Source organism: Acinonyx jubatus, chromosome A3, assembly GCF_027475565.1.
Source record: "Acinonyx jubatus isolate Ajub_Pintada_27869175 chromosome A3, VMU_Ajub_asm_v1.0, whole genome shotgun sequence".
In the NCBI taxonomy this organism is placed as follows: Eukaryota; Metazoa; Chordata; class Mammalia; order Carnivora; family Felidae; genus Acinonyx; species Acinonyx jubatus.
In genome coordinates, this window is record NC_069388.1 from 126,495,742 (window position 1) to 126,518,195 (window position 22,454).

Genomic DNA, 22,454 nt, shown 5'->3' on the forward strand with positions numbered 1-22,454 from the left:
CCAGGTGTCAGGGAGCTGTTCTTGAGCAAGGATTTGTCTTCTCTGCAAAGATTGGCACGTTATAAAAATGGGTACCCATACTGAGCTGCTGGTCCTTTAAATGAGGACAGGCTCGTTCAGGATGCTACAAAGAGTAGCAGCCAGGATTAGCATTTATCACCAGAAAGCTTAAGTGTAGAACAGGTCAGGCCTACCAGGTCACTTTCGGTGCCCAGATTCGGTGTGGCGTTTTTGAACCTGAACAATTTCTTAAAAAAATGCGTGCATTTACTGTTTGGTGGGGTTTTCACATAGGTGATCTTACTTCATCTCCTATTAAATGGTGGTGATGATGGTATTTTTCTCATTTTATAAGGGGAATTAAGGATCAGAGAAGTCCAATATCTGGCTCAGCAGGGTTAAATAGCAGAGCCTGACTTCTGAGGAGTCTTTCTGACTCTTTCATGTTTCTTTAACCACAGTGTTCTGCTTACCAGAGTCTGTTAATAATTTTCTTTTGTATTTTTGACTTAAGCTTATCTCCACAAAAACAGTTGTTGGCCATATGTTTTATAAGCAGTGGTTTGAAGTTAGACTTGTCCAAACCACATAGCATAGGCTCAAAAGTAAGTGAGATTTCTGTTTATATTTTGAACTTTTAAAAACATATATATCTAGTATATTTAGGGGACATACATTTATAAATGTTTTTAAATCTTAATATAAATGACTTACTCTTAAGGGCTACAGTTTTAGTAAATTGTCCTGTGTCATTGTCCTCTTCTAGTTCTGAAAGCAGAGAGTTAGCATCTTTACCTGTGGGCCCGCTGCAGCTTTGGGACCTGTCACCCATCGTGAGGCATTTGGATGACAGGGTGGGGGCGGAAATTGGGGGCAGGGAGTCAGAAAACCGCTTCAGTCCTCACTGTCCCATATGCTTGCAAAGTGGCTTTAGCTCCAGCTGTTGTCTCTGGTGACTGGCAATGATACCCTTGCTTCACCCTCCAAGTTACAGGATCCCCGAAGGAGTTAATGCCTATAAAAGCACTTCGTAAACTTTGAAGCGCTCTGTTCATCAGGGAAAATTTTCGTAAGGAAATTTCACAGAAACTAATGAAGCAGCTCAGGGATACTGCCAGCATTTTTATGTACCCACTAAGACTAATTTCCCGTTTTGTCCTGTGTCATGTTGACACGAAACAGGAATATCAGTGATCTTGGTAAATTGTAGGAATTTTTAATGGTATTGACATTCTTTCAGTCCCTTTCTGTACTATTCATTCATTTAATTAATTAATTATAATTTTTAGGGGTGCCTGGGTGGCTCAGTCGCTTGAGCATCCGACTTTGGCTCAGGTCATGATCTCGCAGTTCGTGAATTTGAGCCCCGCGTCAGGCCCTGTGCTGACAGCTCAGAGCCTGGAGCCTGCTTCGGGTTCTGTGTCCCCCTCTCTCTCTGCGTCACCCCTGCTTGTGCTCTGTCTCTGTCTTTCAAAAATGAATAAACATTTAAAAATTTTTTTATTTATTATAATTTTTAGAGAGAGCATGAGCTGGGGAGAGGGGTAGAGGGAGAGAAAGAATTCTAAGCAGGCTCCATGCTCAGTGTAGAGCCCAGTGTAGGGCTCGATCCTCAACCTGACTGAGCCACCCAGGTGCCCGGATACTCCTTTTTATGTAGTAGCTCTTCGGTGATGTACAACAACCTCTTGTTCCCTGCGTTTTACAGATGAGGAAGCGGAAGCACAGAGAGGTAAAGTAGTACCGCTAGATACTTTGGATACAAAGTTCTGTTCCACGCAGCTTCTGCCCTCCGGGCATTTGGAATCTTAGAGGGCTGAGGAAGCAGAAAACTATGCTGCAACACAGGACATGATGTGTACCTGGCTTCTGCAACCAAATGTTACAGAGGTTGGAAGAAAGGCAATGCTAATATTTTGCCCAGTGAGGAGGGTAATTAAGAAAGGAATCACAAAGCTGGTGACATTGATCTGAAGCGCACAGGGTGTTTGGTTATCTATTGCTGCCTTACAGACCACCCCAAAGTTTAGTGACTTAAAGCAAAATCATTTGATTTTTATTCTCCCAGTTCTGGAGGTTGACTGGGCTCAGCCAGGCAGTTCAGGATCTTTCATGAAATTGCACTCAGATAGTGTCGAGAGATAGATGGGTTCATCTCAAAGGTTGCTTTACTTACATGCCTGGCACATGGTCTGGGAAGACTTACATAGCTGGGAGATAAAATAGTCAGGACCTTGTCTCTTCTCTTTATGGTTTCTCCTTGTGGTCTTTCCATATGGTGGCCTCAGAGTCCCAGTACTTCTTACGTGATGGCTGAGGGGTCCCAGAGTCAGTGTTCCGAGAGAAACCAGAAAAAGCTTCATGGAGTTTTCTAATCCAGTTTTGGAATTTGGGCAGTTTCATTGCCATTGTGTCTTATTCATGGAGGCAGTCACATGGGCCCTCCCAAGTATAAGGGAAATACATATGGGCCCCACCTGAAGGCTTAACTGGGCCCGGATAATCTGCTTCTGAGCTGGCTTACTCGGCTGTTGGAAGAGACCTCAGTTTCTTCCTGGCTGGTGGCAAGAGGCCTCAGTTCCTTGCCACATGGACCTCTTCATAGGGCTCCTTAACTGTTCTGTCAACATGACACCTAATTGTTCCTCAAGCAGTTGAACCATGAGAGACTGAGGAGGAAGCCCTCGTGTCCTTTATGACCTAGTCTTGGAAGTCTAGTCAAGTAAATCACTAACCAGTCCCTGTCAATGGGAGGGTCACTGTGCTCCATCTTTAGAAAGGAGTGTCAGAGAAATTGTGGATGTGGCTTAAATTATATTTCATATACTCAAAGCCTTATCATGCCACCATTTATGCTCTGTCTTTCAGACTAAATATCAGAATCATTTTAATAGATGGCTTTTTTTTTTTAAATGTTTACTTGTTTTTGAGAGAGACAGTGCATGAGCAGGAGAGGGACAGAGAGAGAGAGGGAATCACAGAATTCAAAGCAGGCTCCAGGCTCTGAGCTGTCAGCACAGAGCCCAACACGGGGCTTGAACTCATGAACTGTGAGATCATGACCTGAGCCAAAGTTGGATGCTTAACCAACTGAGCCACCCAAGAGCTCCTTTAATAGGTGTCTTGTCTGGCCATACTCCTGGCTGTTAAGAATTTGTTTTGTTTTGTTTTGTTTGCAATATTTTTCTAGATCATTCTTTTAGGCTGTTTTTGGTTATGTTTTCCCACTAATCCACCTGTTCAGATTGGAACTTTCTAGAAAGAAAAACAGTTAAATATTTGAACTTTGGACTTGAAGGTGACCATTTAACCTATCTCCATGTAAAAGTTTACATTAACTACAATAATAATCCTCCCCTTATGCTTTTATTCTTATCTAAGTTACTTGTTACTGCCCTTATAGCAAAGATATGACTCTTACTTTGAATGTGAGAAAACAGGGATAAAGAAGTGAAACAATCTATTGATGATTTCACAGTTAAGAAGTTTCTCACTTTGAATCCTTTACTCTTATCCTTTCTTTCCACCTTTTTGTTATTGTTGGATGATGGTAATTAATGGATCCTTAAAGTCAGCTGACTAGAGGCTTTATATCTGCAAAATATCTTTGCCACCTAGCCAAGCTGTCTTATGAAAAAAAAAATCACCCTTGGTCCTTTCATTTTTTTATTTAGATATTCTGAATAAATGCAAACATTTTGAGAGGATTATCTAGGAAATAGGTTTTATATTAAGTGTGATATGTGCATGTATTTTTGAGAAACTTTGTGCATATTGTTCCATTTCCAGTATTATGTGTCAGTGTTACAGAACATGGGTTTGTTGTTCTAATAATAATACTATTATGAATCATAGTGTTCTATACTCTCTTAAAAAAAAGCAAAACCTAATGCCTTTCAATTAGCTTAGGCCAATACTTGGATTTTAAATCTGTGAAACACAGGATAGAGATTAACGGTAACATATTTTAAAACTTTCATTCAAACCTTTCTGTGATATGTTTACTTTTTCTTCCAAACTGCATTATAGCTTAAAAATGCAAGGATCATTGCATTTTTCCTTTTTCTTTTTGGAAATATTGAAAATAATTTTAAAGTTTCATTACTTGATTAACATATAACTTGTTTACTTTTTTTTTTTTTGCCTAAGTGTACAAATTGTGTTTATGTTGTAACTTTGAATTATAATAGAATCTCTACTCATTTCACTGAGTATTTTTTTTGAACCCCAATTATATGTATGACTTGGAGGTACTGAGAATTTAACAAGGGAAGGGACCCCTGTCTTGAGAGATCTTAAATTCTGATGCTAGATGTAGATTTTTAAAACAATAATCCCAATAAATTGGTATTCTGAAAATGAAAAGTGAAGAAACATGTAGGAGGTCACCTAAACCATACTTTTTTTGTGAAGGAAGTGTAGAGATGTCAAAGAAGGACATCACATCTAAATTGACTTCTAAGAATCTTTTTGAGAGATTAAGATCTTGTGTTACCGTAAACTGAATTTTGGTATGTTTTCTGAGAGCCTGCATGCTTACTATGATAAATAAAAGATAGTACTGTTAGTGAAACCATAAAGTTATAACCACTTTACTGTGTGTTTAAGGCTCCCCTCTTTGTATTTGTCATTTGTTAATTATAATCAGAAATAGACCTTTCAAAGGGCAAAATATTAAAAAAAAATAGCAAAATATTTAATGCCACTACTGGGAGGAAAACTTTTTCTCTCCCCACTTAGGTTGGAATGGTTGGTCTGGGGCTGATACTGATCATTGATCTCTTAGGAGAATGAGAGCTAATTCCAGGATTAATAAATAGATTGGAAGGTCAAAGTTGCCTTGACATTTTTCCTATAATCTTTTAAAAAATCAGTCTAATCTCTACCTTTTATTTTTTAATTAATTCAAAATACAATGTTAATGAGCTGTTTTATTAATTGATGCTGCCATAATCATTAAGTTGTTTGCATGTGTTTACAGGTGAAGACCCAGAAGAAAGGCGTGGACAGGTTCTGATCCTTCTAGTGGAACAAGCACTTCGTTTCCATGACTACAAAGCAGCCAATGTGCATTGTCAGGAGCTGATGGCCACAGGTGAAATAGACAAATTACTTAACACTTTGCCCAGGTCCGCTTTGCATGATGAGTAATGGAAAAGGTCTGTTCTGAAATCAATTGGCCTGATTGGGAAGCCAGGCACATTTTCTTCAAAAGACTTGAGAAACCTTTTATGAGCACTAATCAGTCTGTATTCTTTGTGCTTATATATTAATGTAAGTACTTAATGGGCTCAGGGGTTATATTTTAGCTGAGATTTTGGTTGCTTTCCATTGTCTATTAAAAATATGCTCATAATTTTAAGAACAATTTTATATAAAATATTTTAATGCCTTTTCATGTATTATATAAAAGAAAATTTGAAATTTTTGAATTATCTATGATTTGTGAGTAATGTTTCTAGTCTTTAATTTTTTTTAAAAAAGGATAACGTAGTGCTTTTCACACTGATCTTGAGAAGTTAGGAAGTAGGCTGCAACCCTAAAATTTTCTATATTGAAATTTAAATTCCAGTCTCTGGAAGGTCAGATTTGTATGTGTCTGTGTGTGTGTAGAATAATTTCACTATGAAAGAACATATTCCCCCATGGGGTAGGAATTGATGTTGTCTGATCATAGACTCTCTACTAAATGATCTGCTTTCTGTAGCTGTCTCTGAATGTAGGAAAGCTCAAGCATATCTTTTTATGTTCGGCATAGAAGGAACATACTTAAACATCATAAAAGCCATTTATGTAAAGCCCACAGCTAATATCATCCTCAATGGGGAAAAACTGAGAGTTTTCCCCCTGAGATCAGGAACACAACAGGGATGTCCACTGTCACCGCTGTTGTTTAACATAGTGTTGGAAGTGTTAGCATCAGCAATCAGACAACAAAAAGAAATCAAAGGCATCAAAATAGGCAAAGATGAAGTCAAGCTTTCACTTTTTGCAGATGACATGATATTATATATGGAAAACCTGATAGACTCCACCAAAAGTCTGCTAGAACTGGTACATGAATTCAGCAAAGCCACAGGGTACAAAATCAATGTACAGAAATCAGTTGCATTCTTATACAGTAATAATGAAGCAACAGAAAGACAAATAAAGAAACTGATCCCATTCACAATGGCACCAAGAAGCATAAAATACCTAGGAATAAACCTAACCAAAGATGTAAAAGATCTGTATGCTGAAAACTATAGAAAGCTTATGAAGGAAACTGAAGAAGATACAAAGAAATGGAAAAACATTCCATGCTCATGGATTGGAAGAATAAATATTGTCAAAATGTCAATACCACCCAAAGCTATCTACACATTCAATGCAACCACAATCAAAATTGCACCAGCATTCTTCTCGAAGCTAGAACAAGCAATCTTCAAATTTGTATGGAACCAGAAAAGACCCCGAATAGCCAAAGTAATATTGAAGAAGAAGACCAAAGCAGGAGGCATCACAATCCCAGACTTTAGCCTCTACTACAAAGCTGTCATCATCAAGACAGCATGGTTTTGGCACAAAAACAGACACATAGACCAATGGAATCGAATAGAGACTCCAGAATTGGACCCACAAGAGTATGGCCAACTAATCTTTGACAAAGCAGGAAAGAATATCCAATGGAAAAAAGACAGTCTCTTTAACAAATGGTGCTGGGAGAACTGGACAGCAACATGCAGAAGAATGAAACTGGACCACTTTCTTACACCAATCATAAAGAGAAACTCAAAATGGATGAAGGACCTGAATATGAGACAGGAAACCATCAAAACCCTGGAAGAGAAAGCAGGAAAAAACCTCTCTGACCTCAGCCCTAGCAATTTCTTACTTGACACTTCTCCAAAGGCAAGGGAATTAAAAGCGAAAATGAACTATTGGGACCTCATGAAGATTAAAAAGCTTCTGCACTGCAAAGGAACCAGCAAAACTAAAAGGCAGCTGACAGAATGGGAGAAGATATTTGCAAATGACATCGGACAAAGGGCTAGTATCCGAAATCTATAAAGAGCTCACCAAACTCTGCACCCGAAAAACAAATAATCCAGTGAAGAAATGGGCAGAAAACATGAATAGACACTTCTCTAAAGAAGACATCCAGATGGCCAACAGGCACATGAAAAGTTGCTCAACGTCACTCCTCATCAGGGAAATACAAATCAAAACCACACTGAGATACCACCTCAAGCCAGTCAGAGTGGCCAAAATGAACAAATCAGGAGACTATAGATGCTGGAAAGGATGGGGAGAAACGGGAGGCTTCTTGCACTGTTGGTGGGAATGCAAACTGGTGCAGCCGCTCTGGAAAACAGTGTGGAGGTTCCTCAAAAAATTCAAAATAGACCTACCCTATGACCCAGCAATAGCACTGCTAGGAATTTACCCAAGGGATGCAGGAGTGCTGATGCACAGGGGCTCTTGTACCCCAATGTTTATAGCAGCGCTTTCAACAATAGCCAAAATATGGAAAGAGCCTAAATGTCCATCACCTGATGAGTGGATAAAGAAGTTGTGGTTTATATATACGATGGAATACTACTTGGCAATGAGAAAGAATGAAATCTGACCTTTTGTAGCAACACGGATGGAACTGGAGAGTGTTATGCTAAGTGAAATAAGTCCTACAGAGAAAGACAGATACCATACGTTTTCACTCTTATGTGGATCCTGAGAAACTTAACAGAAGACCATGGGGGAGGGGAAGGGGGAAAAAAGTTACAGAGAGGGAGGGAGCCAAACCATAAGAGACTCTTAAAGCCTGAGAATAAACTGAGGGTTGATGGGGGGTGGGAGGGAGGGGACAGTGGGTGATGGGCATTGAGGAGGGTACCTGTTGGGATGTGCACTGGGTGTTGTATGGAAACCAATTTGACAATAAATTTCATATTTAAAAAACAAAAAAAATCAAGCGTATCTTTTTACCTAGTGTCTTTGCTTTCATAGCGAGTGGTTAAAAATGTAGTGCTTCACCTCGTAATAACTCATGGAGTGTGCACTTAAGAGTTTTGCACTTCGTGTATACCGTTAAAGAAAAATATTCTGTCATTTCTTAAAAATTGTAAGGAAGACATTATTCAGGACTTTTGCAATAGATGTTAAAACTATTGCATTAAGGGAGAGAGAAGAGACTCAATGCCAAATACGAGAAAGACAGCTGGCGACTTAAAGCCAAGGAGCATGGTAGGGGGTCAGTGGATGGAAAATTAGCACGAGACATCAAGGTTCGTGGCATTCTTTCTGACCTGCCTTAACAGGATTCTTGCTGAAGGCAGGCCAGGGTGATTAGATATCAGGGATGAGGGATGGGGAATTTGCTCACATATCAGCAATGATCAGTTGTCAAGGGTGGGAGATTCTCTCTAAACTGACTTTTTTGTAGGATTATTGCTGAAACTGGAGTATGCAGGCTCAGCCAGGCCAAGGTGTAGGCCTAGTTGGGAAGAAGCTTCAACAGAGCCTGATATTTGGTCAAAGAAAAAAATCGTTTTCAGTACATCTATGAAAATGTTTAAGAGTCTAGGGGAAAGCACTGTGGTTTGTAATATCAGCATTAGAAAATCCGTTTCATAAAAGCTACCTACATTCAGAATACCAACCAATATTAACATTAACCAGTTATTAAGCCACTATTGATATTAACCAATATTGACTTTGTAACATTAAGTTCAGAATAATTATGGTTGTCTGAAGAAAACGTGTATTATTCTAAAATTATTTAGAGAGCTTTGTTAAAGAATTTTATTCCCGTAAGGCGTAGTACCTGGATTTTTACTTCATATGTTTAGAGAAATTGTTCTGGACCCAGGCCTTTGTACTTAGAAAAAGCAAACCCTTTCAAAATGGAACTTAGTACTTAGAAAAAACAAACAAACCCTTTCAAACTAGAACTCCTTCAGTGACAGATAAAACTATATTTTACTGGAGTATAACATTGTGCAGCAAACATCTCTGCTTAGTGCCACGACGGAGAGCGTGCCTTGCGCTGTCCTTGGATCTCTGTCTTCTATAAAGTGAATGTGTCTGTGTAGCTGCCTGTAATGGTTTTTCTTTTCTCACACTTGGCAAGTTTACAAAGTGGCTTTTAAATATAAACGTGATTTAATCTTTCAACAACTCAAGGAGGAAGGCATTATTACTGTCCCTTTGTGGTAGTAAAGGAGCTGTGACATCTGGGACTCTCTCAGGCACACACAAGTGCTAAATATTAGCAGTGTTGGGCTGTATCCTCAGGTCTTCCGAATTCAGATCTCTGACTTAGCTTTTTACTCACTGTCAAAGCTAAGTAGATGACGGGTAGTCATTGTCAGGTATTCTAAAAGGAAACAGAGTTTATCAGAAAAACAGGTGGGATATTGCTAACCTTTCTGGATAATAAGCCAGCCCAGTATTTCTTTTCTACTTTACTTTAGATCCTTATGTGTTTCTTACTGCTTATAAAAAAAGTTACGCATCTCTAATGACCAAGATTGTGCTTTGGTGACACAAGACCTGAGCAGAAATCCACTGAGTTTCTCATGTTAGATTGGAGATTTTTCTTCTGGTGAAAATCCGTTTGTTTTTTCTTGCTCATTTTGTAGGTTATTCTAAGAGTTGGGATGTTTGTAGCCAGTTAGGACAGTCAGAAAATTACCAGGACTTGGCCACGCGTCAGGAGCTCATGGCTTTTGCTTTGACACATTGCCCTCCTGGCAGCATTGAACTTCTTCTGGCAGCGAGCAGCAATCTGCAGACAGAAGTAAGTGTTCCAGTAAAGTAACTCCCAAACTGTATGAAATCTGATTTGTTGGGTGTGTGGATCTGAGATCTTGGGATTGTTTTTTTAAATAATATGGAAGAAAAATAGCTTGTCACTTATGTGAAAAGGGATTTGAAGATATTGGATAGAAGGTGGTGTTGTTGGCTTATTATAGTAAGGGAGAAAGGTAGGAGGCAATATTAAGAGGTAAATTATTGGATATAATGGAAGAAATTAGTGTTGTCAAGAATTAAACATGAGAAATGGTCATGGAAAATATGTTAAAAAACCAGTGGTGATACCATCCCCGGAAGTCATTCGGAGAGTGCCGAATCCTAACCACTAGACCACCAGGGAACTTGGAAGTCCTTTGGAAATGGTAGAGGACGGAGTTTTGGTTGGGGAGATGCTCAGTTTCCCAAAATTTACGGGATCTGCCTAAGAGTGGATAATACTTTTGTTGCAAAAAATATAGAAGAAATAAATAGAGGGTATAAGAATATAGGAGGAGATTCTGGAATTCTCCTTTTCATATCCTCGTCATTCAGTACATTATACACCAGGTTTTTCACCATTGGTGCCCACTTCTCAAATTGGGAAGCCATTCAGGAAGTCCTGAAGTAAGCCTGTTACCAAAAAGTGTTCATTATGAAGTAGCAGTTTTTTCCTCAAAAGAGTGCTTTCAAAATTTCCAGTCTATGTTGTAAAGTAAGGCAAATTTAAAACACAGTTCCTTTAGGGGCACCTGGGTGGCTCAGTCGGTTAAATGTCTGACTTCAGCTCAGGTCACGATCTTGCAGTCCGTGACTTCGAGCCCCACTTTGTGCTTTGTGCTGACAGCTCGGAGTCTGGAGCCTGCTTCAGATTGTTTGTCTCCCTCTCTCTCTCTGCCCTTCCCCTGCTCAGGCTCTGTCTCTTTCTCTTTCTCCAAAATAAATAAACATTAAAAAAAAAAAAAAACAAACAAAAAACCAACAGTTCCTTTACAGTATGTCATGTTCTCTTTTCAGATTCTTTATCAAAAAGTGAATGTCCAGATCCATCCAGAAGGAGGAGAGAGTATCAGTGTTTCACCGTTAATTAGTAAAGCGCTCCACGAGGTGAGTTAGTCTGCGAGGGAGGAGTTTGAAAGGTGACCATGAGTGGAGTGAAATGGGAGTCGCCTGGCTGTGTGTGTGTGAAAACTTTTTCTTTTAAACGTTTGTGTGTGTGTGTGTGTGTGTGTGTGTGAAATACATTCATATTAAAAAAAGAAAAAGTACAGAAAAGTGTCCAGCTCCATAAATTATCACAGAGAAAGTAGCCGTGAAGCCACCAGATAGAGAAATTAGTATGACCAGCCTTCCACAAGTCCCCCTGCACCCTGTCCCAGCTTAGTTTCTAGCTCTTCTTTTTCCTTCTGGAAATCACCAGTGTTGTGACACCAGATCTTTGTGGCTTTTGTTCTTATTTTAAGGAATTTTAATACCCATCACACCCCTCCCAATATGATTTGACCTATTTTTGTACTTAATAGAAATGGCTGTGCTCCATAATTTTTGTGAGATTCCTTCATGTTCTTACACGTGTATAGTTTATTCACTGTTCTGCTGTGGAGAAATTAGTTGCGGTGTGCGTATTTTACAGTTCATCCATTGCGATGTTGACTGGCATTGGTGTCTTTTTACTTTTGGCTACTAGAGATGAGGCTCCATCAGCATTTTCTACGTGTTGCTGGCGCACATGTGCATACCATTCTGTCCAGTATCTGTTTACCTCGGCCTGGAAGCGTATGTTAGCGGGTGTCTGTACGTTTAGCCTCCGTCAAGAATCCCAAATGATTTTCCAAAGGTGTTTTACCATTTTGCTCTTTTTTTTTTTTAATTTGTTTTTTTTTTTCAAGTTTATTTTATCTTAATTATCTTGTGAGAGAGAGAGAGAGAGAGAGAGAGAGCTTGCACACGCGCACGGAGGGGCAGAGAGAGGGAGAGAGAGAATCTCAAGCTGGCTCCTCACTGTCAGCGTGGAGCCTGGTGTGGGGCTCGAACTCACGATGTGAGATCATGACCGGAGCCAAAATCAAGAGTCTGACGCTCAACGACGGAGCCACCCAGACGCCCCCGATTGCACTTTCAGGAGCAGTGTTTGGGTTTGCCATTTATTCCAACCTAGCAATTTGGCATTGTTAGCTTTTTAAAAATCTTAACTCTTAAGTATTTAGCGGTATCTATTTGGGATCTTGGTTTGCATTTTTCTCATGACTAATGAGATGGAATTAGCTCTGGAGACATCTTCTTTTGTGAGGTGTCTGTTCAGTTCTCTTGCCCATTTTCTATAGAATTTTTCTCCTTTTCCCTTGGCTCACTGAGATTCTTGCGAATAAAATATGTCTGAGCCACCTAAGTGTGTACGTGCCTTGGGATAGTTCATCCTGGGAGAGAAAGGAAGAATACTTGCGCCCTGACACCGTTTTTCTTTTGGTCAGTGCTGGCTCCATGGCCATTCACTCTCCAGACCTGCTTCTAAAAACATAAAATTGTCATTTTTTTTAGGTTGAAGAAAGTAGTCCAGTTTTTGACATTCTAATTGGGTCAATTAAGAGATAGTAATTCTCTTTATAGATTGGTTTTCCACAGGATTCCTTTAAATGGTAAGCTTCACTTTTTTTTTTTTTTTTTTTTTTTTAATGTTTATTCTTGAGAGAGACAGAGACAGAGCAGGAGTAGGACAGGCAGAGAGAGAGGGAGACACAGAATCCCAAGCAGGCTCCAGGCTCCCAGCTGTCAGCCCAGAGCCTGACACAGGGCTTGAACTCTGGAACAGCGCGGTCATGACTTGAGCTGAAGTTGGACGCTTAACCGACTGAGACACCCAGGTGCGCCTAAGCTTCACTTACAAAATGTGAAACGTCATTCATTTTTCTGATACCTATTTTGGAAGCCATCTATTGTGGAAAGTTAGCTGCACCTAATCTTTTTTTTTTTTTTTTTTAATTGGCTGTATCCATTTTGCCAAACTCCTTTGCAGTTGTGTACTATATAGTTACTTTTAAACATCTGATACAAAGTTTCAGTTGCAGAATCTATTCATAGAGTTTCTGCAGAGATATTATTCCTCGTGGGTTATATATGACTACGCCATTTCCGCAGTTCGTTCTTTTCTATTAAAATTCAATTTGACAAACCTATTGAATATACCGGTGTAACCCTAGTTCAGTGCCGAGTGATCTGAGGATCTCAGAGTGGGAGATCCTTTTGTGCTTCGGGAGTTTTCCCCTATTCTTCCTGTGATGGTGACTCCAGGACAGCATCCACCAACAGGTTTTTCCACAGTGAGGAAGACGTCCTGTATCCCACCGTGGCCGCCAGCCACATATGCCGTGGGTACTCGAAATGTGGCTAGCACACCGAAGGAATCAAATTTTAAATTTAATTTCATTTTAGTTCAATTTAAATAGCCACATGAGGCTACTGGCTACCAGCTTAGGTATCGCAGTTGGAGAAGATTAGACACCGGGTGGAGGATTGTGTGCCACCGTCAACACTGCAGACAGTGGACTTTTTTGTCGTTGGACTCCTCCCTCTGGATGGAAGCCGAAGTGTTTTCTAGGGGCCTGGAGTGTGGTGGATACGTTTCTTCTTTGGCATGCTTTGACTTGTAGTCGTACTGATTACCGTTTGTTTTCACTGGATGTGAGAGCCCATTAAATTCTGTGGTGGTTTCTCCGTGGGACTCAGAACACTTGTGGCCAGCAGTCACCGAATGTCCTGTGTATCAGGAGGAAGTTGGCCAATTGTGCCATCTTTCAGGGTCCAGGTGAAGACCTGCTTCCGGTGAGATCTTGTTCATCCCAGGTTTTGTATCCTTTGAGCCTCTGGTGCTTCTCCAGTGGTTCAGCCACACCTCCCACCTTCCCGTCTGTCTCTCTCGCCTTGTCTCTTTTCACGCCTCCCAAACATGCGCTGGGCTGCAGTCCTACTGACCTTGCCACCGTTCTCCGGAGTTGCCTCTGTCACCCCTTTGGTGTTACTTTCCTGGCTGCCTCTGCTGCCCTTCTTGCCTTGTGCTCTGGTCATCTCTTTTACGCTTTGAGCCCATCTGAAGCATCCTTTTCTTCGTCAGGTTTTCCTCGAGTTCTCTAATTACTGTTGCTTCTGTATCCCCCACACATTCTCACATCGTCGTGTCAGCATGTACGTCGTATGCTTTGGTATTACGTGGTAACTGGAAGTAGGTCATTTATCTTTGCACTGTCCATAACGGGGTTGTCCCATGGTGAATGTGTAGGAAATGTTCGACAAAGCCCGCTTGGAAACGCCGTCTGCATACGGGTTATTCTGTGGTAAAAACTAATTATAAAGTAGATTTTAGCTTAAAAATAAAAGGAATTTCCCATTTAACTCATATGTATGTGCTGTGGTGGCTGTTGAGATCTGTTATGTTTTGGCCAGCGTACGGGGTGTGTGATTTCTCTGTTCAGTATAGAATTGCAAAGTGTTTCTGCTGAGTTCAGCTCTCTAAGCTTATTCTGAATCCCCGTCCTTTATAAAATCCATGAAAAGCCTTTGTGACGTTGGGTTTCCTATTTTCTCCTTCTTCAATAAATTACAAAGTGTCAACCTGGCCCTTTAGTGGCTTCTTTGGAGAAGGACATGCTGTGTCTCCACAAGTGGGCACATCCTGCTCCATTAGTCTCTTTAGTGAATGAAGGAGACCACCTTTACACGGCAGTCTTTTACACATTCTACTTAGCAAGGAAAAGGGATTCTTCCAAAATGATTGTTTTATTTATTTATTTTTTAAAATCTTTCTCTCTCTCTCTCTCTCTCTCTCTTTTTTTTTTTTTGTAGCTCCTTAAAAAGCTTTCTTGTCTTCGTGTGTCCTTTCTCAGCAAGTTGCAGAAAATCTAGATCTCATGAAGTGCAAATCTAAACCCTCAATGAACACATTATGGCTTTGATTCATGAAGCACATTTCAGAATATTATAGCTACTATTATTAGATTAAAATACAGTGCTCAGCTGTAGGTTGCTGTGCGTTACACATTAACAGTAGATCTAATAACCACACTAAATCCTAACTCATAAATGAGAGCTGACTATATATGTAATCTGCTTAATGCTCAAGACTTTCATTACTCAGTTGTGAAAATAATAATTTTTATTTATATATCCGAGCAAAGTAAAGATGTAATTGCTATGCGGTAGCATTTGCATTAGTTCAAGTAGAGCCTACAGGTTTGAAGATATTGGCTGTTGTCCCCATGAACAAGATATTAGTGTATAAATAGACCAGAATGCATATTTTGTGAACAACTACCAAAATTACAATTTTCCAGTTTCTTATTAGTGTTGGTTATTATGCTTTTTAGATGTAGCAGTATTTCGCCATTTAGAGCCTATTAATGTTTGTTTTTAGCTAGTATTAGTTGTATCACTTAGCCAATGGTGTTTTCCCCCCAGATAAATCCAATTAGATTTGGAAATGGATTATATATAAGATTCCCATTAAAAAATCATTTTCACTGTGGGAAAACTTGTTGTGAGCGTTTTAAGTGGCCATAGATTTATACAACTCGACTAATTAATGTTTATAACTGTGGCATGGGCGAAGCATGGAGCGATTTCAAATTTATAAAAGGACTGTTTAGAAACCTCTAAAAGTGAGCAAAAGGACAGTTGGCTTTCAGTGTCATAGGAAACCATTTCTTTTTCCATTCAGCAGGTGGTAGACATGCGGGTTATTTCTACTTATTCGCTGGAAGATGTGGAAATAGAGAAATAGGTTTCGATTTCCACGTAGGTGTATCGGAGTACAACTGCTACATTGCGCGCATGCACGCGTTCAACTTTTGAAGAAATGGCAGATTGCTTCCCAAAGTGGCCGCACCATTTTCCCTTCCCACCAGGAAGTGTTCAGATCCCGGCGTCTCCACATTCTCATAACGCTTGTTGCTGCCTGGATTTGGCGAAAGCCGTCCTTCGGGGGGATGTGTGTGGTATCTCGTTACCATCTTGGTATGCTCGTTCCAAAGAACTAATGATCGTGAACATCCGTTTTTGTGCTGCTGCTGATTGAGGAGTAAGAGTTTTGTTGTTTTGTGTTGTTTTTTTAAATTCTGGCTACAAATCCTTCCCTGAGTAGGTGATTTGAAAACGTTTTCCTCTCCGTGTGTGACTTGACTTTTTCATTTTCATAAAGTGCAAACATGTCTCATGTGGCTGAAGTCCAGCCTACCAGTACTCTTGTATCGCTTGTGCTGTGGTACTGTATCTAAGACATGGACGCATAACTCAAGAGTGTGGGCATTTATCCCTATGCTTTTTTTTTTTTTTTTTTTTTTTTTATAGTTTTGGCTCCTGTGTTTATTGATAAGGAAGTAATAATCCACTTTTTGTGTGAAATAACTGTACGCTTGAGGAATATTCATATACGAAAAGGTGAATTAGAGCTTCTTAACATACACAAAAATTAGTTCATTGAGATGGTATTTGTTTTGTTTTCTTTTATGTTTTATGACAGCTTACTCTTTCATAAAGAATTAAAAATTTTTTTAAATGTTTATTTTTGAGAGAGAGAGAGAAAGAGTGTGAGCAGTGCAGGGGCAGAGAGAGAGAAAGAGGGAGACACCGAATCCAAAGCAGGCTCCAGGCTCTGAGCTGTCAGCACAGAGCCCCACGTGGGGCTCGAACTCACAAAGCGTGAGATCCTGACCTGAGCCAAGTCGGATGCTTAACGGAGCCATGCAGGCATGCCAAGGATTTTAAATTTCATATTTGGTATGCACAAAGACATTAATATTTTGAAGTTTGAAAAGAAAGAGTTTCATCTGGAATGGATTTTTGTTAAAAATCACTTTACTATCCACCCCGCCCCCCCCCGCCCCCGATGTATTGTAGAATTTTGGTTTCCAAGCTCATTGGGGGGGGGGGGGGGTCATTCCATTCTGTTTACTTTTTATCTCCCTAGACCTTCTCTAAGGATTCTATAGTTTTGTGGTTTTCCTCAGTCTGTACCCTTAGTGCTTCAGTCCAGAACATCTCATGTCCTATTAATACCTTTTGACGTGGGACTCCCAACCTCTTGTAATGTTGAGGATCTGAGGAATCCAGGCATGGAGCCAACGAGGGACTTGGGCCCTGTTAGTTCTCTGCCTCTTTATTCCTGCAATTTTATATAAATACATAATCCCAGGCAGTGGGTCTGATCCTCTTACAGGGGATCCTTTCGATTCACAGTTCCCTCGAGAGGAGTGTTTCACAGCCACTGTCAGCATCTCAGTTCCGAGCCCCCAAATGTTGAATTCCATTGAACGTGAGTGCCTTACTACTTTTGTTTTTAATTACCCTTAGTATTCTGGAGTACCATGAGCACATTGCAACAGGAGTTCACTGCTCCATCCTGACTGGAATTCATAATGGCTTTCTTAATTACAAAAATAACACAATCTTTTATTTTAGCAATCCATTTAAGAGGAGGCATGGGTTCAGATAACTGACACTATTTAGCGTATTTTATTCCTGAAAGTTAAAAAAAAAAAAGAAATGTAAAACATCTATGATAAAATATTAATAACATTTGTTAACTTTTGATAAGAAGTACATGGAAATTTATGGTAGCTTTGGCCCTTCTACTTTTTAAAATATGAAATAGAGGTGCCTGGGTGACTCAATTGGTTAAGTGTCCAACTTCAGCTCAGGTCATGATCTCACGGTTTGTGGGTTCAAGCCCCACATCGGGCTCTGTGCAGACAGCTGGGAGCCTGGAGCCTGCTTTGGATTCTGTGTCTCCCTCTCTCTCTGCCCCTCTCCTGCTCAGGTTCTGTCTATCAAAAATAAATAAACATTAAAAAAATAATAAATTATGAAGTAATTTAATCAGCAGTACATTAGTATATAAGTTCTCTTTCTTCTCTTAGTTCTTTCTACCCATACCATGAGGCCCACTGCTTAGAGGTAAACATTTTTAAGTTTATATATATCTTCCAGAATTTTTCTGAGTATGAACAGATTTTCTGGATAGCTATTGTCTATCTCCTGGAGAATTATTATTTTTTAAACTTAAAATGGATTCGTACTGCATACATTAATTCCACATTAAAAAAAAATTTTTTTTAACGTTTACCCATTTTGGGGAGACAGAGAGAGACAGAGTGTAAGTAGGGGTGGGGCGGAGAGAGAGGGAGACACAGAATTTGAAGCAGGCTCCAGGCTCTGAGCTGTCAGCACAGAGCCCGAGGCTGGACTCGAACTCACAAACTGTGAGATCATGACCTGAGCTGAAGTTGGACACTTAACTGATTAGCCACCCAGGTGCCCCTGCATATTAATTTAAAGCTTGTTTTTTTCCACGTAATGTTATTTGTCACAGATAGCTGCCCTTCTCCTTATATACAGACCATTTATATAATGGCAGGTTAGCGGTCATTTGATGTATGTACAAAAATTTATCTTTTGCTTTGTTTTTGAACATTTAGATTATGTTTGATTTTCCTCTCTTTTAGACTGAGCCACAGTGAACATTTTACATGCACATTTTGTGTAGTCCTGCATTGCTCTGGGATAAAGTGGTGGCAATGAGCTCCTGAGATAGAGAATTTCCTGTCTTCTTATAATGTATTCTCCATAACTTTGTTAAGTGCCGATTGCTTTCTTTACTGTTGTGACACCAGCACATCACTGGGAACAGAGTAGGTCCTTATTCACTTTTTTTTTTTTTTTTTTTGGATAACATTGCCTGATGAGTGTTTACGTGAGACTGAGTTCATGGTGATCTGTGACATCGCGAACTGGATGATAACGCAGAGCCAGCACGATTCACAAGACTCCTGCATTTCATTCACCATGTGGTGTTTCCTCTCTCACTGAGGTCTGACCGAAAGAGGGCATGCTCTGCCCATCGGCATGCTTGTAGGAGACTGTGGTCGCTCGGTCCACGGCTTGATGGTCAGGACTGTGAATCCTGTCACTTTGATTGGCTCGGAGAATCGGGGCCACGGATTTCCATTCCTCAGAGAGGCTTAGATTAGCTGCCTCCTCACCGGGCTCTGCCACTCATGTTCCAGGTTCTCTTCTTTCTTCCATCCTGCCCTTTCTTCACAGAGTACAGGCATTTCTAATACATTTGTTTCGTTTCTTTAAGTTTCTTTGACTCTTTCAGTAACAAAGAATACTTTTTTTTTTTTTTTTTTTTACTTTTTCATCTAGACTTGGATTTAAATTCACTTGCAAAGGATACTTTTCAAATAACATGTCTCAGTTTCAGTGAAATCTGGGGGATTTGACAGTTTCCTTTCCTTTTAAGGAGGCCTTGTGATCTGAACACACGGCTCATCTGTACCATGCTGAGGGGCTTTGTGTACACGCTTTGGTTTTATACACAGTAGTGGCCACATCTTTTTCTCCTGTTGTCTTTTGCGTGCTCTCCATGCGTCTTTTTCTCCTCACTGTTTCCTCAGAACAGCTTGTGTTTGGGTCACCAGTGACCTCCTATTGGTAAATTCACGCGTCAAGTCTGTCTTTATCTTATGTGACGTATCAGTAACATCGGATACGTACTTGTTTCAGGGACAGTCTATTCGTTTTCCTTATACCTCATTGGCCACGTACTCTCACCGTGTTTGTTGGTCCTTCCTCATTTCTCTAGCTAAATGTTAGATACCTCAGGTCTCAGTCTTTAATCTCTTCTCTGTCTCTGCCGATTCCCTAGATGATTGCACCTGTGATCGTGCAACTTTGTGCGGATGATTCTCTACGTGTAGCTTGAGCCCTGATCTTCTGCGTTCCAGGCTTGTGTGCGCGACTGCCAATCTGGCATCTGTACTTCCCTTTCTTACAGGCATCGCATCTCAGCGTGTTAAAAGTGAGCCACTGATCTTAGCATCGCACCCTTCACCCCAGCTACCGGCGGTGTTCCTTCTGTGCTCTTTCCTATGTCAAAAAATGGCAGCTCCGTCTTCCTAGTTGTTTAGGTCATAAACCTTGTCATCCTCCTCAGTTCTCTTTGTCCTGTGTAACGCAAGCAGTCTGGCAAGAAAGCCTGGTGGCTCCACTTTCCCAGTGGACCTGGAATTAGGCCATATTTTACCATCACCACCGCCAGCACCCTGGTTAAGTTATTGCCGTGTCTCACCTAGAGTTTTACGGTAGTGTTCTGTTTGTCTGCCTCTTTCGGCCCTTTTCCTTGCTCTAGTTGGTGCTCAACAAGGCAGCCAGAGTGATTCTTCAAAAATATGTCAGATCGCGCCACATTCCGTGGAGTACAAGCTAAGCTTTTATGATCTCCTATGAGGACACCCGTGATCTATCTTCCCTACTACCTGTTTGACTTGATCTCTTCTCTCCTTAACCCCCCACTGACTTTGCCCACTGTACTCCAGGCATACTGCCCTTCTTTCCATTCTCTAAACATTCCCTCTGGTCCTTATCCTTGCTGTGTTTTTCTCTCACATATTCAGTGACTTATCTTCGCTCCTTCCAGGTCTCTGCTCAAATGTCTGCTCAGTGAGAGCTTCCCCAGTCCCTGCATACACAATTACAGTGTTCCCCCTACTCCCAATATACCACTTTATTTTTCTTCCTAGATCTTTTCCTGTCATTTATCTGATACACCTCTCTGACATGCTTTATTATTTATCTTTGGCTTATCTCCTCTTGGAATACAAGAGGAGCTCTGGGTGGCAGGAGTCATGTTTTGTTCACTGCTCTGTTTTCAGTATCTACTACAAGTGTCCTTGTTGTGTTTGATGTCCAAATATTTGTTGAATATGTGAAGAAAATAAATGAGGAAGGTTAAGATGTGGATATGATGGGCGTGGATAAATTCTTTTATTATAAGGGGAGGAATATTCCAGTGGGATCCAATTTGATAAGTTCTCAGTTCATTGGTGAAATAAGGCAAATTTCCTGTTTGCCTGTCTTTCCTAATGTACTATGAGTTCCTTGAGAGCAGGGACAATGTCTTAATCATTGTGGTAACCCTGTTGCCTAGCACTGGGTCTTAAACATAGTAAGCATGCCAGAGGTATATGTTCAGTAAATTTATTTTGCGGATGGATTTAGAACCCCAAATTGTTTAATCAAAAGAGATTTACAAATTTGGCATGGTGGAAGAGAATAAAAATATACTTCACATACCTGTATTTTTCCTAACTACAGGTCTCTTAATCTTGGTCCAGGAATGCCAGCAGATTCAAGAAGGGTTTGATTCCCAAAGCCCCTGAAGTAGTGTGCTGTATTTGGGTGTGTGTGTGTGTGTGTGTGTGTGTGTGTGTGTGTGTGTGTGTGTGGTGTGTGTGGGGGGGGTGTATGTGACTTTGTGTGTTCCTGTGTGTGCACAGCATGTGCATTCTGTTTTCTGGAGGAATGACTTCCAGCTTTGATCGGAATTGTGTAGGGGTTCATGATTTGCAAAGGTGAAAACATCTGAATTATATAACCTGACCTGTTACTTAGCAGATAAACTGAAGCAGAGTCAGACCTTGGAGCGATTTGCTCCATGGGGTATTTTTCTATTGCTGCTTCTGACAGATTCATTCTTTCTTTTTTCTTTTCTTTTCTTTTCTTTTCTTTTTTTTTCTTTTCTTTTCTTTTCTTTTCTTTTCTTTTCTTTTCTTTTTTATTTTGTCTTTTCTTTCTTTTCTTTCCTTCCTTTCTTTTCTTTCTTCTCTTTCCTTCTCTTTTCTTTCTTTCTTTTCTTTCCTTTCTTTCCTTCTTTTCTTTTTTCTTTCTTTTTCCTCAGACACTTCTAAAAGTAGTATCACCAGTAATAATAAAGACTATATTCTTAATATTTTAGGTTCTGGGTGAAATTTGCTAGAAGCGTTGGGTGCAGGGAAGAACTTTGGATCATCTAAAGATCTGTTGGAAGGGAAGGGATGGTGGATGAGTTCAGTTCGAGCGCTATTTGTAATCCTTACCTATTTTATGTGTACCACCAACTCAGGTTATAGGAGGCAAACAGATTTCTCAGAAACTAACCCTTATGTTACCAGATACCAGAGATAGCAACTCCAAAATAGAGTATTCATTATAGTCCTTGATCAACAAGACTCTGTAAGCCAGACTTGAGATGTGGAACTATTCTTGTTCTCGTGAACCTGGTCGGTAATGGTGTCTGTTGTAGAATTTGAGAGATACTATTAGTGCTTTGTAAGTTAACCTCTGAGCTGTGTAACATATTGACGTTAATGAGATTTCATGTTAAATTTTATGCTGGCAGTTGTTGATTTGGTTTGGGGGATTAATCTATTTCTGCTGTTATACATTCTAAGTTAATTAACAGTGTGCAACTATGAATATAAAAAGTGCCAGTAATAATCGTTTCAGTAGTAAGTTTTGCCCAGCCTCCCCCCCCCCCCCATTATATGTATTTGAATGAAAACTATTTTCCTCATTAATTATTCTAGGTAGAGTATAATTCTGGTAGACTGTCCCAAAGTTCGATGCTTCTTCTGTGGTCCAAATGAGCCTTTTATTTTACTTTCTTTTTTGTAATCCTCATCAGGGAATCTCTTACGAGCCTTTTATCCCATACATTTCTGAGCATGTCAATTTCATTTATCTTCTGGAACAAGCTTTTAATTTTCATATGTCTTAAATGTCCTGTCTGAAGTTAGCCTATCCGTATGAAATAGAGAAGTAAAGTTTAGGTTCATTTTATGAAATGGAATGATTGTTTTATAGCCTATATTTTTTGA

At 40.0% G+C, this 22,454-nt stretch overlaps 1 protein-coding gene across 3 annotated transcripts in view; it reads left to right on the plus strand.

Moving 5' to 3' along the window:
• The window catches only part of NBAS (NBAS subunit of NRZ tethering complex), a 331,328-nt gene that overhangs the window by 171,181 nt on the left and 137,693 nt on the right, over positions 1-22,454 (plus strand). For all 3 annotated transcript variants that reach the window (XM_053201218.1, XM_027077936.2, XM_027077937.2), the window contains exons 33-35: positions 4,982-5,095; positions 9,621-9,778; positions 10,789-10,878. In XM_053201218.1, coding sequence (XP_053057193.1) covers positions 4,982-5,095; positions 9,621-9,778; positions 10,789-10,878 — 362 coding nt within the window. The remainder of the gene's footprint in view (positions 1-4,981; positions 5,096-9,620; positions 9,779-10,788; positions 10,879-22,454) is intronic.